This window comes from Rutilus rutilus (assembly GCF_951802725.1).
Source record: "Rutilus rutilus genome assembly, chromosome: 6".
Lineage (NCBI taxonomy): Eukaryota > Metazoa > Chordata > Actinopteri > Cypriniformes > Leuciscidae > Rutilus > Rutilus rutilus.
Window position 1 is genome coordinate 19,688,835 of NC_140214.1, and position 15,756 is coordinate 19,704,590.

Here is a 15,756-nt window from a genome sequence, read left to right on the forward strand (position 1 = left end):
CAAGGGCTTTTAAGGAAGTCTGTGGGCTTATTAGAGTAATTACTCGTACCTTTGCCACTACAGTGGCCTGGCATATTGTGCTTCCTTAATTAAATCCGTACTCGGCCCCTGGCCGGCAGGAATAATGGTGTTGTGTTAGTGTGGAGACGCTGACTGATATCTCCGCTGAGGGAAGCATGTCTGACTGACCATCTAATCTCATACTCTTCAATGTGTCTGTGTGGATATCAGCTGCGGTCCTGCCCGTCAAGCTGTGCTAGGTGCCCCAAGTCATACGGCAGGTTGGTAATTAGCGCAGCGCTGTACCCGGGCTGATTAGCCACTCATTACTCAGCAGTAACAGAAAAGCCTGGTGACCTACATTAACAGGAGTCAGGTGCCTATGGGGAAGCAGGGCATGCAGGTACAACAGTCCAACCCAATCAATCTAATCTCAGAGCTGGACTAAACCAAAGTAAGAACAGAAAACCGTTCAGAGAATAGTCAAAGGGCAAAAATGCCCAATTTTAAGATAATGTTTTGCTTAAACTTTAAATTAAACTTAATATCTCTAAAATCCAATGTGGTAGTCATTTGATATTATTTCATTTATACAACAGTGAGTGTTTGACGCCCCTAATGGATTTTCAGTTTGAATCGCAGTTGTTATTAATTTGAAGGTGAATTATGTTCCAACTTAGAAGGCAAAAGCTTTTGTATGTATCGCATTTGTGTTCTTAGCAAAAGCTTTCTTAACAAAGCAATTTACTGCAAAAAAAGAACAATGCAAATACCAAATAGGGAATTTTCAAAACACCATCTATTTTGGAACGTTTTTATAAAATATAATTAATTTTTCATGAGCAGCACAGGAAAAAGACAAAAGGCTGACAAAATGTACGTCTTATCATAAAAACCGCTGAAATAAATGAGAAACCGAAACAACAGAGATATAAGTTCCAGACAAATTAAAGGAAAAACTGTTTCCATGCACCTCTCCATAGGGAGATGAGAGCAGCACAGCAGACAAAACAGACAGTTAATAAACTCATCCCTCTCTAAAGCTACATGGTAACAGATCTGCATGTTTGGCAGGTGTTTAAGGTGTTGACTACAGCTCTGGTATGCTTTGAAATGGCCATTGGACAGGCAGAGGATTTGAAGCTGTAATGGCCATCTGGATGACTATTGCGTGGCTAAAGCACAGTAATTCTTCAAGAGATGCCAAGCTTTGGATCCTAACTCAGAACAACATGGTTAGAGCTGTTGCCAGCATTAAACACTTTGATGCTTACTTTTATTTCACTTCACTTGCAGTTCAAGTAATGCACAATATGAGGGCTCTTAATAGGTGGTTTGCAGTCACGTGATTGTGATGACGCGCAAAATTCAAATGGAGGGCAGGAAGTGAAGAGCGGAATGGACGAGATGGAGGAAAGTCCGTACTGTACTACTTTAGACGCTATTACAAGGGAAAGATATAAACAAAAAATCAAAACATATGTTGGACGTGATCCTTACGTTATGAAGAGGAGCGATTTTTCAACTGAATTGAAAGATTTGCCTGCCATCGAGGCGGTAGATATCAGCAACTACCTTGTCCTACAGACATCCTTCTACTCAAGACAACAAATGAAAGCATACAAAAGTATGGAGGCATACAACTTTTTTGTAAGTGGTTGTCACTTCGTGACAAAAACTCCTCGTGATTTCTCGGTTTGATCGATTTGAGCAACCATAAACGACGCAAAACATCGGCATTTTGAGTTTGTTATAATGCTTCCTAAATGTAACAAATCACTTCCTGCCCTCCATCTGCATTTCGCGCCATGGCAACGCAGTGACGTGACGTCATATGCAAACAAGCTATTGTGGAACTCAATGGAATTAATTCATAAATCAACTGGCAAATCAATAATCAGTTCAAATAATATGAAAACTGTCATTAATACAGTCCAGATGTTTTTATTGGAGGTGCTGGAAGGTTAGAAGATTCATTTTACTGAATCAGTTTTTGATCCAAAATTGGTTAAAAAACAACAACACAGGATATCATCAATCTTTCACTTATTGCTTATTGTTAAATAGTATTTGTAGTATAGTTATTATTTGTTAATAATTTATTAATAACCTTTTTGTCCCATCTCCACAAACCACTAGGTTATGGCATCAACATTCAAGTGAAACATCACCCAGGAGGATGTCTTTGGATTCAGCAAGTGATTCAACTAATCAATTCAACAATCCAACAATTTTCATTTGCGTGTTTTGATCCATAGAAAATCACTGGCCACTGCAAAACTGTCTAGACCATGTTTTATCCCACCTAAACAATCTTTATGAGAATTATGTAAAATAAAAGGCGCAATTGAATTTATTTTCGTAAATTTTTTTTTTTTTTAAATAATAATTCAGCTCAGCACTTTTTTTAACATCCGCTTTTGATGATGCAAATGGAAATTTTGCAACTTGACGCAATCGCAGACAGCAAAGCATAATTTTTTCTGCGCTAATCTGATCTAATATTTAATGTTTTTTAAAATGTAGATTTATGAAGCAAATGAGAATCGATAAAATTAATGTCTATATTTTGAGACAAAGGCCTTGTTAATGATTTTTTGTTTTGTTCAAGGTAAATAAAGTAACAGTTTTTCAATAACGAAAGAACATTTAAAAGTATGGTATTTGGGGTAAAAGGCGCCCCTTCGGTTGAGGCTAAAGGCACAATAATTAACAGGATAATAAATAGCTGGCTGACTTTTCCATTTGTTGACATGACATGGTTAGATTCAGAAGGTAAATATCATATTTATTATGAATATATTTAGAATGAAACTATCATATTTAAAAATACGATATTAATCATATAATATAATAAAATATTTATTTAATATATTATTAAATTATTATGGGATCTCATTCAATGCTTTCAGAATCTTTACTTTTTTAAATAATTTTGTTTCTGTATTTTCTAAACATTTTAATGACAATATAGTTATTGAACAAAAATGTTTTGTTTTATTTATTAAAATAAATCTAAAATAGTGCAAACTTGCCAAAGTGCTTGTTTTGAACAAGTATTAACTTCGACATTATTAAAAACATTATTTTAGCAAAAGTATTTGTATCAATACTTTGTGCCTTTTGTTTTTTTAAAGGGTCTAACAGTTATTTTCAAGTTTCAGTTCTAGATATTATAGTACTTCAATTTATTAAAATAAAATGAGAAATGTTGCCTTGACAACTAGCTGAAACTAAAGTTTAAGACTATATTGAACGTATTATATTTCAAGTAACACATTTTTTATGGTTCTCATTTTAGTCAACGATAATAATCCCGATCAGTGCTGAACTTTTTCACTACAAATGCTAATACATAGAATACCAATGGATGTAAATCTTAGAACTTACTTTAGAGTAGTCATCTCTGTCAGTGATGGCTGGGTGGCTTTGAGGTAGCTGGCCCGTCGCGCCTGCATCTTGGGCGAGGGTTTAGGGCTGCCGTCCGAGTCTCCGCTGTCATCATCCGCCATGGCTTTCACGTAGCTGCCGCTGCGCATGCGTCTGCACGGGATATCCTCATCCTTCCCCAATGGAAAGCCCGCCCACTCGTCTTGAGGGACCTGCGGGGTCAGAGGTGACACTGTGTCATTCACCTCTGCCGAAAGGTGCATGTCACCATCCAAACTTCCTCCTGTGCGCTCAACTCCACAAACCACCTATAGATATATGCACACGCACACACACAAACACACACACACTCTGATAGCCTCTTCCTCTCTTTGAGCCGGCAGAGATAATTAATGAGGCTGCCGGTGTGAGCTTGCATGATTACACTAACGACGCCTCCCTGGGTAGTTAAGCATCTGTCTCAGTGCAGCTCTCCCAGGGCAAACTCTCATCAATAGGACTCTCTGAAAGTATGAGAAGTTGGACTGCAGTTTTAAGAGAGAGGAACAACGCAGACTGACAAAAGAAAAAGGCATTCATTTTCAACCACTTGGTTTTTTTTAGGGTAATCAAATGCTAAATATCTAATGGTAATAAAACCTTGACGCATGCTAAGACTCTACTATATGAAAGCATGTCCTATGTGTTAAAAAAAAAAAAAAAAAAAAAAAAAGCATTGTATTAAATCATGAAGTATGAAGAGTTCCAATTGTGTCAGAGCTGAAGTGGGCCAGGGGTTGAATGCAAATTAGATGTTAATAAGTACAATAAATAAATAAATAAAATATATTTAAAAAGTAAATAAGTCAAGACATTAAGTAAAAGACATAAAATTAAAACTAACTAACATTCAATAAATTATTTAAATACACAAATAAAATAAAGAGAATTTAAAAAATGATATAAATAAAGAGCAAAAACCAGAGGACATTCTTATTCACTATTAAAAACAAAGTGTCAAAAGTAAGTGTATAAAGTTGGTTCATAATAATTATAAACTCTTTATGCACAGTGACTCAGACTCAATTTCCATTATGACAACTAAATTGATCTTTTAATGATTCAAGTAAAAAAAAGACTGCAACTCTACGTCAGCAGATGTATAACAGAAGCAGGATCTAATCTGGTTTAATTTTAGCTGCTTTATTTGATTACTTGTCCTCAAAGCAAGGGTGAACTCATTGTGAACTTAGTGTTACGCAAATACCAGCCAGTATGTTATAAACGCAACTGTTCAGCACTTTGGTAATAGGCCCTTCATTATTGATATTATTATTATTATTATTATTATTATTATGACAGACCTCATTCTAAGGCCATACAAAACTCATGCTAACAGAGAGCACTGCTGTGTTTTGAGCTGGTATGCTGCATGCATCAGTCTGCATGGAGGTTCGTTTTAAGGTATGGAAAGAGACACTCGGCTGGCATTGAGAGAAAATCCCACTTTAAAGAATTTCACTGTGATTATATGAATCACCGCAGAGCTTGTGTTACTGGGGAAACGGCTGGCCTTGACGTCAGGAAGTGTATAAAAGGCAGTCAGAGGAAGAATGACTCCACTAACACCGGTTCTTTGCCCACACACAAACTCACAGACCCGACAAACACAAAAACTTCCTTCAAAGATACCACCAACACCCACACAAGCCTTTCGTCAAGTCACATCTAATGAGCAGAAAATGAGGATAAATCCTGTTGAGCAGACCTGGGTACAGGGCTCAGTGTCCTCACAGCAGATTGGGCTTTGCTTGATCATTTCAAGGGATGAAAGACTGTATCCCACATGAGAGCCTCCATTTCCTTTTATTAACAGAATTTCAGTTTATATCTTTAGCAGCTTATTCTAGCCTGATGTAGCACATTTTTTAAAAGTGCAATAAGCAATGTTAGCTGTTCTGAATTTTTTGTTCTGCAACTACAAGGGCCACATGATTATAATCAGAATAACACTGAAATCGTAATATGAATTAGTGTGATAATCACTTTTTTAATTACATAAATTCATGCACCGCGTGTTTCAGAGTGAAATGCAGCACTGTGTTCTCATAATGTAACAGCTCATAATCCATTGTTTTCAATGTCTCAGAGCACTTGGTTCACAGTAAAGGTCACTCCATACAACACGTTTCCAAACTTGCATCGAGATTGTTGTCTATATATATATTTTATAACAATTATTATTATTAAATACGTTAATACTATATATTATTTTACAGTGAAATATTACAATATACAACAATATTTGTTTAATAGTTTTATTTAATAATAATCAATATTATTACTATAGGTCATACTAATTTATACAGGGCTGTATGTTAACTTTTTTTGCACGTGATGCTACAGAGGTTGAAAGTTTGGTCGCACAGGCAACAATTGAAGGATCTAAGAGTTTTCAATTACAAACTGTGTGTTTTACTTTAAGAAAGCAACCATATATTTTCCATTGTTTTTCCCTTGGTATAATAACACTTGTTGGAATTGTACTGGTCAGACGAAGTCAGAGCATTGAGTAGTGTAACATCTAGACAGTCTGATCATTGAAACATACGCAACTAATATTATTCTATAAACTCTGCTCCTTTTATTATCATCACTTCTTCTCCTGCTTCTGCTCTTCCCTGGCTTTCTCAGTTAAAAAAGACTTATATCTTCTGGCAGGGATTCAGCATCGATTCTTATTTCTGATGTGGAGATCCATCCGATCTAACATTTTGGCACAAGTATAAAACGTTATCTCTGAAAACAATCACAAGTAGTGCTTACTAAAAAAAAAAAAAAAAAAAAAAAAAAAAACTTTTTCAGACAAACTTTGTTTACATAGCCCAATCACCCAATCACAATCCAAGCCACATACATCCGTTTTGGTTGAGCACTTGAAAAGACAGCTTAATTTTCCTATAAATCATTAGAAAGGTCTAAAGCTTTATTATAAAATATGAATTAAGTAAATAAGTAATTTCTTCATTTTTGTCAGGAAATCTTATGCATCCACTGAGAGAAAAAAACCCCCATCTCTACACTGGAGAAAAATGTATGGGTTCGCATACAATATGTTTACGTAAATTACATTTTTAAAAGTAGTAGTATTTTTCCTATTTTTACCCAATATAGGGTGTGAGCATTAGTGAGTACACATATGTAATGTCTGTTTCATTCATACTCATAGTCGGAGGGCGCCCTCGCGCAGAAAGTCCACAAGTGAGACTCATAGAAGTCATAACATTTATGAAAATCGTTTCAGGAAATCCCTTATATGGACAAAAACATTCAGGTATCTGTAGCAGAATAAAAAGCAGATAGAGATGTTTTGTCTGATGAAACGTGAAGACAATAAACATGCGACTGGAACAAATATGGTTTATCTGTGTTCTTCTAGACATCTTGTGTATTTTCATAAGATTAAAGTATATTTATAATGCAATGCTAACCGACAGCCTTTATCACTATGTAAAATACTATAAAATAATATAATGTCTGTCTCATTCTGTGATATGAAGCCACGTCAGATCACAAAAGGAAGATATTCCAAACACTCGACTCTTTAAAAGCTTTGAAAAGTTCGGAAAGATGTTTGGCACGTGTTGCTTTTTCAAATGCACGTTTTATTAGTGATTGAAACTCACAGTGCTTGTGACCGATTCACTCTGATCACAGTGCTGCTGCGCTTCACCATGAAACACGCTGTGCATATACTTATTTAATTAAAACTTTTATTAATCGCACTAAGCCAAATCGCGATTTTGATTCACACAAGCGCTCACTTCACACAAACAAGAGGCTCTGTCTCACACACATGCAAAATTGTATCGCACACGTGGTACTGTGGTACATTTATTTATCACACAGACCGATTTTTTAGTAACCCATGCGCATTATGTTACTGTACAGCCCTCATATAAATCACACTTTTTTTGGTGTTCACTGTTGTCAAACTGTTTTATCCGGAATTTTGTTTTATTGGGAAAATCCCAATTTGTTTTCCCTCACCAAAACATGCAGCCCTACTAACCACCATCCTAAATAATACCGTTGATGAGACCATTATATTGAGAAGAGCAGCTGCATATAATATCAAATGTTGAAAAACATGATCAAACCCAAGGGCTGTTTTGATAGCACTATCGCACAGCTAACAACTGAACTCGAATGATCTGCTTTACCTACCATGCTCTCAGCTTCCTGCTTACCATATATGGGCTTTCCCTGTGAATGCACAAAATGATTGACAGGCAGAAAAGGCCTCAAAGTGTTCTGACTGTCAAGCCAAAGAATCTGACTGTGGAGAGATGTCACAGAAACAGGTGCCATTCTATAAAAATCGCTTATTGCTCTTTGAATATAATGATATAATGAAATGTAAAATTGAAAGAATTGTTAATTGAAAACCCTACACTGATTGATAACTATTGTAAATACTGGGGGCGAGTCCCTTTAAATGTCTATGTCCGTAAAAGACCTGCATTAATTTACTTCAATACAAAGCAAACATAAGAGCTCAGGAGCTAATGCGCACACACACACACACACACACACACACGTGTACAAAACCTCAAATTCAAAAACCATAAAACCCTAAATTTCTGTATGAAGTTCATCAAATCAACATGATTCTAACTTGACAAACTCGCTGAATGTCTACGAAAATCTTTCCACAAAACTTCAGAACAAGAACTGCACAGTGCAATGCCCTGTCACTCACGGTTACTATGGCAACTGGTGTCCAGATTTAGCCCTGAAGAAAGATGCCAATTATTCTTTGTATTGACAGAGCATGATAGAGAACATGTGTGACATCCTGCCAGCTCAATTTAGCCTCTGAATTAGTATGGGCTGCCCACGTGCAAACTCTGATTCACAGTCCGCTGCAGGTGGTCTTAAGATCTTTTCTAGTTCGCTCATTTAATGCATGTATAGCGTAACGGGTTACCTCATTTGTCTGTTCAATCAGACTTTGAGGACTATGCAGCCTTACATACAAAAGGAATAGAAACAACCTCAAATAATATCAGATACACTGAGTTCCATCTCACCCCAACCTATGTTATTTTTTTTTCTGATTTATATTTAGATTAATATTAATCATCATTCTAAAAACAGACACATGCCCTGTAAAGACTAAAGTACTGATGATGTAGCAATTACACAGAAACAACATTTTAAACTGCTTCCTCTCAAACAAACTAGAGTATATTTAAAGGGGTCATGAACTGGCTTTTTTATTATTTAAATTTTTATATTGTTGTCTGAGGTCAACTTTTGACGTTCGCTTGGTTTTTACATAAAAAATTATAAAAATTAATAAGTAATAGGCTATTTTCTACCCTAGTTTTGAGCCTAGCTACTGAAACGCTCGGTTTTTATGGGTGTGCCGCATTGAACACTTGGAAGTAAACACCCACTGCTATGATTGGATAACAGTTTTGCATATTATAATGTGCATTTCAAATTTGCATATTAAGTTTTATTTAATGCGCGAGTCGGTGGGCGGGGCTAAACAGGCAGTGTTGAAGTAGGCGTTGATCTTCTTCTGCGGAGGCGGTGTTTTATACCCTTTGACATCATAGATTCCCACTTTGAAAAACCTGTCGTTCGCTGAGTCTGGTGTCAATAAAAGCTTTTATTGGACTAACAAGGAAGTTTTCAGTTCTGAAACTTTCAGGATATTCTTATAGTAATGACGACCTCTTATATGTCAAAAGCTCAAGGAAAATTTGATTTCTCAGTTCATCACCCCTTTAAGCAATATCATAAGAGTGCTGTTATACAGAGTATCAGCACTAGGGGTGTAAATCGGAGCCTACATGACGATTCGATACGATACCGATTTCTTAAGCCAACGATTCGATTATTTTCGATACTTCAGAATTCCCCGCGATACGATTCGATTCGATACGATTCAATATGATATCTAAGTTTCATATAAATCAACAAAAATAATAAATAATTTGCCTTTTATTGAGAATGCAGAATACAATTGCATGTCGCAAAGAAATTGTTTTTCCACCTCCATGAATGAGACAAGTGTTGCTCATTATGTCGCCTTGTTCAGGTAAATTGTAGTTTTCCTTGCTTTACCCCGGTCTTAAAGTAAAAAAGATGACTGTGAAAAATAGTACAATTAAATTAAATACATTTATGGTGAGATTACTACAATTTATTTAATTAAACGCATTTATGGTGAAATTACTACATTTTCATGTCAATCTGTGTTCATTTTGACCACGAAACATGCGCTGTCACTTTAATTCAGCGCGTGCAGCACAGCACAAATAGACTCGGTGCGGAAACGATCTCTGCACTGCTGTAGCCTATGCACCGCAACTGGAACGGATAAACGGACCGCAACCGCGTGCAGTGTGAAAACTCTGACCTGTTAACATGGGTACGGAAAAAAATACGCACTACAAACGGAGTATGTGCGAAACGGGCGCAATCAGACAAACGGCAACTCTTACCACAGCTCCGTCTGTTTTCCTGAAGCCAAAATACATCCACACCCATGACGACGCCGACTGGAGTGTGTAACATTTCACTGTCATTGCCAGCTCGCTCTGACGGTTCCATCGCTCTTGAAAGTCAGACTCAACAATGTGTGTGTGAACATAGATAGACTGTGAAACGTAAGTAACGCGTGTGAAGTAGAAGACAATAATGAGGTTAGCGCCACCCGCAGCTTAGTAGATTGTACGCATATGTCGGAGCAGATGCTGAAAATAGACAGGCGGCAAAATAAACACATTAATCGATACTCTTGCGGACGCATCGAATCGTCGGCTGTATAATCGATGCATCGATACGAATCGATTAATATTTACACCCCTAATCAGCACAACAGAAATTCTGTGGTATTCTTGTCCAATCAACCACTGTCATGAACAATTCACTTGCCTGTTGAGGACCCAAGGTCATAGCCGTTTGTAATGCCTGACCAAACAAAACCATAATACCTATACTTTAATTTTAATTGAATTAAATTTAGTTTTTTTGTATTCCAGGTTAAATATTTAATAAATTAATTTATTTGGACCAGGGTGGACATGACACTTCCTTTCCCAGAATGTATTATGTTTTGAATTATTGCAGTTCAGTAAATTCTTCTTGTCATTCCAATAGGCTCTATGCACGAACGCTGCTGACGTATTTCCGGTAGGATCTCAGCCAGCGTCTTTACTTCCGCATAGCGCGTTCTATAGGACAATTCACTTCAATAAAAATCATTTTCTCAGAAACGGAGACAACGATTTTAGAAACTGATTCGCTAGTCGGATTTCGCGCGATATGAGAGAATACTCACCCTCAAAGTTGTTGATGTAGCTCGTAATTTATAATTTAAAGAACTTCTCTTTTTTACTCATATGTGTGACAGTTTAACTGCCTCACAATATTGTTAACTTCATTCACGTTAACCGCTGGAAGTTTTTGTAAACAGCGAGTGTAATTTGCCATTATCTCCACCTAATGCAAAAACTGCTTCTGACGCAGCACCGGATGTAACTGGGCGGGCTGAGACAAAACGCGGAAGCGATCGTGCATAGAGCCTATTCAAATTCTAATTCAACTTCCTATGGTATGTAGTCAATTTAAATTCACACTCATGAATGGAAAGTGAGCAAATTCTTCAATTCTGAAAGTCTGCCGCACAGGTTATAAACTAAGTTAGAAGGCTAATCGGCTAGCAGTATGCTACGCTAGGACCTAATTGTTCACCAGTGGCCAGTTGCATAAACATAGCCACTTTGTTAAGACTGTGTATTAAGGACTAGTCTGACCAGCCAGCAGTTAGTCAAGGGGTAATCCATCTTAATTTTATAATTCAAATTAGACCAATCTACTTTTTTGTGTAACTGACAAAAAAAAAAACTAGCATGTAAGACTAGTCTAAGCAGTTTATGCAACCACCCAGCAAGCACTTTTGCGTTTAAAATATGTCTAATAGCCATCCAAACACAGCCCTGACGTCTCGGCTAAAACAAGGTAAAATTTGGCTACGCAGAGAATATGTCAAAGAAATGAAACCAAACACTGTTGACTTTGGTAACATGATGGAATATCATACATCTGGCAAGTAATTTTTGTCAAAAATGTGGTTATTTTGCCAAATTCAAGGTTATTTTGGCTAGAAGTGGGTTACTCATAGCTGGACTATATCGGGTCTTTATTTAACCTACACGGTGAAATGACGACTATTGCTTGCTGGGAAGCCACAGATCTAATTGATGTATAAAGACTATTGTCCTCATACGGATCCACAAGAACACTGCTCATCCAGTCAGATCCATCCTATCCAACCACCTACATAGACACATACACACAAACAGCCCAATAAAATAAGAACTTTCTGGAAAATATTAGTAAAAAATGTGATTTTCAGGTTTAGAGAGGGAAATAATACCAGTAAGAGATTGAATGGATCCAAACAGATGCTTGTCAGCTAAACAGAAAGTAAGGCAGCTAGTGGGTTGCACTTACTTCTCGGCAGAACTCAAATCAAAACTGGAGGCTCTCTCCAGTGGTGGAGGAGGAAGAAGAGGAGGGGTGGTGGAAAGGTGGAGGTGGGTTAGGCGAGCATGTGGGTGTAGGGGAGAATCGAAAGGCTTTTTGCATACCTGCAAGAATTGGCATGAGCGCTCCTGCTGACAAGCCTCTGCTTTCACTAGAGCCTTATCTACATTTACCGAGGCCTTCTGGTAGACTTGACGTGCTCTGCTCACCGTGAGAGAGGACGACCACGAGCTCTTCTTCACGAGCTGTGAGGCGTCCACGCTCAGCGGGATGCTTGTGCACGTCGAGCACTTGCCCAAATCGTTGTTGCTGCGGGAGTTTTTAAGCGCCTGGTCATTGATGGTGTTGTAGGCCTCCAGAAAGTACTGTGACTGCGACTTATCCGGGTGACGGCCCATGGTCATGACGCCTGGTGGTCCATGGTGAAACAGGCAGGCCTCACGTTCCAAGTCATCTGAGCTCCAGTAGCCGGAAGGTGGCGTCCGGTTCTTGGGCTCGGCCGACTTGCAGCGCTCCCGGCTCTTGCTGCGCTTGCGGTGCCGGATAGCAGGGGGTTCTCCATCGGGGCTGGCCTTGCCTCCGTTGATGCTGCCCTTGCCGTGGCCATGACCGTGGTGTGGGCCCTCGAGCGAGTGGGACTTGGTGAAGAGCTTCTGAACGGAGTGCACCAGGTGCCGGATTCGGCCAGGGCTGTCGCTCCGTTGCTCCAAGGCTGCGGCGGCACGCTTGTACTGTAGTGTGTGATAGCCGTCCCGAGGCACTGGGAGTTGCCGGTCAAACTGATCCAACAGTGCAATGGGGAGACGCTGTTGGCCCTTGTTGGCTGGAACCCCTCCGCCGGTGTAAGGAACCACAGCAGTCTCATCCTTGAGCTCATGCTGAGAGCTATAGTGTCGGCGGGGGAAGGTCCCATAAGGCACCACGCAGTCAGGCTGGTAGGGGCTTCTCTGGGAGTAGTAAGAATGGTCGGCTGGGTTGGGGCTGTCGATCTGGCTGATGAGGTAGGGCTTGTGGTCCAAGTGGTGACCCATGGAGTCAAAAGAGGTGTCACAGGTCACCAAGTGGTGGTGGCTGCGGCTGCTGGATAAGCCTTTCATCACAGAGATGGAATCATCCAGCGAGGGTTGGAGGCATCCACACGCAGTACGGCTCCAAAGTGACCTGATGGTCTGCAGGGAATACATAGAAAGACATAAATGTCCATGAGTACAATGGGGGAATCTTTTCATGTGTTTTGTTCTGTGGGTCAAGGACAGGTCTTTTTTTTTTTTGTCCAGATCTATGAATTTATTCAGAAAAAAATTATATATTTTATAATATATCATTTTTTTAGATATGAAAACCATTTGTTTGTCAAATGAAATGCATGTGTAGTGAGACCAAATTGCAGAACCACGCAGAAAAACAAAACAGGAAATTATATAGAGACCCCTGCAAACCCTCATGAATGTGTCAAGGTCAATGACCAATCTTTAAAATGTTAGATTATTTTAATTTTTTTATGACAAGGCAAGGTTAATTCAAATTCTAAAATGTGGTGCAAAAATACTTTTATTAACTTTAAAAAACTAATAAAAATAATCTTTAAGATGCCATACTCACATGCATTTCAGGTGTAAAAAAATGGTGTTACGTTTTTAAAAACATAAAACCAATATTAATACAAGACATGTTCTAAAGTTTTTTTTTTTTTAAAGATTTTTCCTTTTCTTTATCTTTCTTTTATTAGTCATTAATCCGCTATCAGCAAAAAACAGTTCAATAAATGGCCTTGTTCCTGTTTTATGCAAAGTAGAACCACAATCACTTTACATAAAACAATATGTACCCTAACCTAACCAACCAGAGCTGATCTGATCAAATACCCTGTTAGTTCAATGAACATCTGTGTCTGACATTACCGAGCAACAGTCAGGCTTTCAAAATACTTTTTTGTCTGACAGTACTTGAAAGGATTATTCAAGGCTGAGAAGTCTTGACATACTTTTCTGTCCTTCTCAGAGGGAGGGGAAGAAAGCTAAAACTTAGATGATAGACAGACAATGTAAAAAGGAAAGTTGTACTGAGAATCACAATGAAGTTGCCTTTCAGCATATTCAAGAGGAACTGCATAGATCCTTTGGGAGATTGCCCGTGATTGCCTGTGATTGAACCGTTAGAACATTCAAATATTTATCTTATTTCATAAAATAATACACACATTTTATTTTTGTTTTGAGAATGTTGATGATAAAACCAGACAGAACAGCTCAATCGCTTATACAGTCAACCCAATGTGTTGACTAATCGCCAAACCAAACGACTTGAGTAGTCTGTACAACCCCTAGCATACTATTTTTTTTTTATCCCCACTCACAACTACATTCAGCTGTTCTCTGTCAGATTCAATAAGATCAGTGCGAGGTGAGCCTGATGGGGCAGCAGGTAGCACTATGACTACTGGAACACTAATTCAATGTTACGTGAAGCCTGATCATTACTCTTAGAACCACTGATTTGAGAAAATCGCGTTTTCCTTTTTATGCTGATGTCTTTTCAGATGCAAGAGCTCTGGCTTTCATCAAGGCTCTTCTTGGAAAGCTCACACCCTGCAATTGCTTGCTATAAGTTCACAAAATCAAAGCCTGATAAAACAATCAGTTATCTATTGTACACACACATTAGCTGGGATAAACCCCTTTGTCAGCTATGCGATGTAACTGAATCACTCATGTGAACAACTTCGTCATTCCAATTTCGGTAAAAACTCTGGGCTTTTTGTAAGGCACCCAGCCAAATGTGGCTAACTGCAGATGGTGAGCATACCCTCATTCAGCCACACTAATTGCATGACGTTGTATATGAAGAAGAACATTTGTTCTGAGAGAGAGAGAGAGAGAGAGAGAGAGAGAGAGAGAGAGAGAGAGAGAGAGAGAGAGAGGAGCAGCAGAGATAGTGAGAGAGAACCAAGCCTGTTATTAGAGAGGTTATTATTGGGCCTTGTGACAGTCTAATGGGAGGGGGCTGTTGCAGCTAGGAGTGCAAATTTCACAGATCTTAAACAACTACATGCCACACACTCATATATTTCTCTCTCTCTCTCTCACACACACAGGAAGAGAGGAGCTCATTTACACAAAATCTGTAGACAGACAATTGCAAAGCCACTGATTCAAACAGGTTCACACTGGCAGTGTGAATGTCCTTAACTCCAGCGTCATCCATCCAATTCACACTATCAACCAGATGCACATCATTCACAGTCCATGGTCTGTACTGTACATAACTCTTTCTAGATACAAAAAAAACCTTATATAAATATATAATCTATGACCAAAACAAAGCAGCAATATTGTGATATATTTTGACAATTTTAAATATTTATAGTTATTTATTCATTTATTCTATTTTAATATATCTTAAAAAGTAATTTATTGAATTTTCAGCAGCCATTACATACAGTCTTCAGAGTTAAATGATCCTTCAGAAAACTCAAGAAACTCAAGATTTGGTGCTCAAGAAACATCATCATCATCAATGGTAAAAATGCAGTACATATAAAAAAAATACAGTATATATTTATCACACATTTCTATATGAATAAATAATTATTTTTAATTCGAAACGTTTTTCATATTTTATTTCAAATTTCTAACCACAATTTTAATCTTTAATCTCTGTCTATAATTATTGCACAAGTTTTTACAGTAGTAGTGTGGGATGTGAATAGATATTGTTGTATTTAAGTTGTTAAGTTAAGTGTGCATTAGAAATGTATTCCACGAAAAAAAAAAGAAAAGAAAAAAAGTAATGGTAAAAAACAAGGAGATTGCCAAAAAAAGT

General features: G+C 37.9%; 1 protein-coding gene across 3 annotated transcripts in view; it reads right to left on the reverse strand.

The window, feature by feature from the left end:
• The window catches only part of dlgap1a (discs, large homolog-associated protein 1a), a 133,071-nt gene that overhangs the window by 51,091 nt on the left and 66,224 nt on the right, over window positions 1-15,756 (reverse strand). For 2 of the 3 annotated variants that reach the window (XM_084411107.1, XM_084411106.1), the window contains exons 1-2: window positions 12,039-13,237; window positions 3,391-3,602 (exon numbers count right to left, since the gene is read on the reverse strand). In XM_084411107.1, coding sequence (XP_084267233.1) covers window positions 3,391-3,602; window positions 12,039-13,163 — 1,337 coding nt within the window. In that variant the 5' untranslated portion in view covers window positions 13,164-13,237. Of the gene's footprint in view, window positions 1-3,390; window positions 3,603-12,038; window positions 13,238-15,756 lie in introns of those variants that run through there. The other variant, XM_084411108.1, reaches the window with a different exon arrangement.